This window comes from Plasmodium reichenowi (assembly GCF_001601855.1).
Source record: "Plasmodium reichenowi strain SY57 chromosome Unknown, whole genome shotgun sequence".
NCBI classification, from domain to species: Eukaryota; Apicomplexa; class Aconoidasida; order Haemosporida; family Plasmodiidae; genus Plasmodium; species Plasmodium reichenowi.
Window position 1 is genome coordinate 1 of NW_017962207.1, and position 365 is coordinate 365.

Below are 365 nucleotides of genomic sequence, written 5' to 3' on the forward strand. Positions count from 1 at the left end.
ATCAAACCATTCTTCATCTTTCCAATTATTCATAAGATATCTATTTCTTTCAATCCATTTATTCCACATTAATTTCTTTTTCATCAATATATCAATATTATTTAAATTATCCTCACATTTATATTTTTTTTCTATCATTCTCCCTTGTCCATCAATTTTCCTTTCTTTAAAAAATTCTTTAATACATATTTCTAAAAATTCGCTTTTATATTCTTCCCATTCGTCATGGTTACACTCTTCTATTGCATCCAAATGTAATTTTATAAGATTTGGTATCTCCCTCTCTTTCTTCACATGATCTATCAAAACATTTTTCACATGTTTTTTTTTTATTTTGTTGATTTTTCCATTCATTTTTTTATTTA

The 365-nt window shown here is 23.8% G+C and overlaps 1 protein-coding gene across 1 annotated transcript; it reads right to left on the minus strand.

Annotated features, from left to right (window-relative positions):
* On the minus strand, positions 1 to 365 carry PRSY57_0004100B (surface-associated interspersed protein 4.1 (SURFIN 4.1); the record flags this gene model as incomplete). The annotated part of the gene is made up of 1 exon (XM_020114141.1): positions 1 to 365. A coding segment is annotated over one exon (365 nt), but the record flags the coding sequence as incomplete, so codon positions are not given.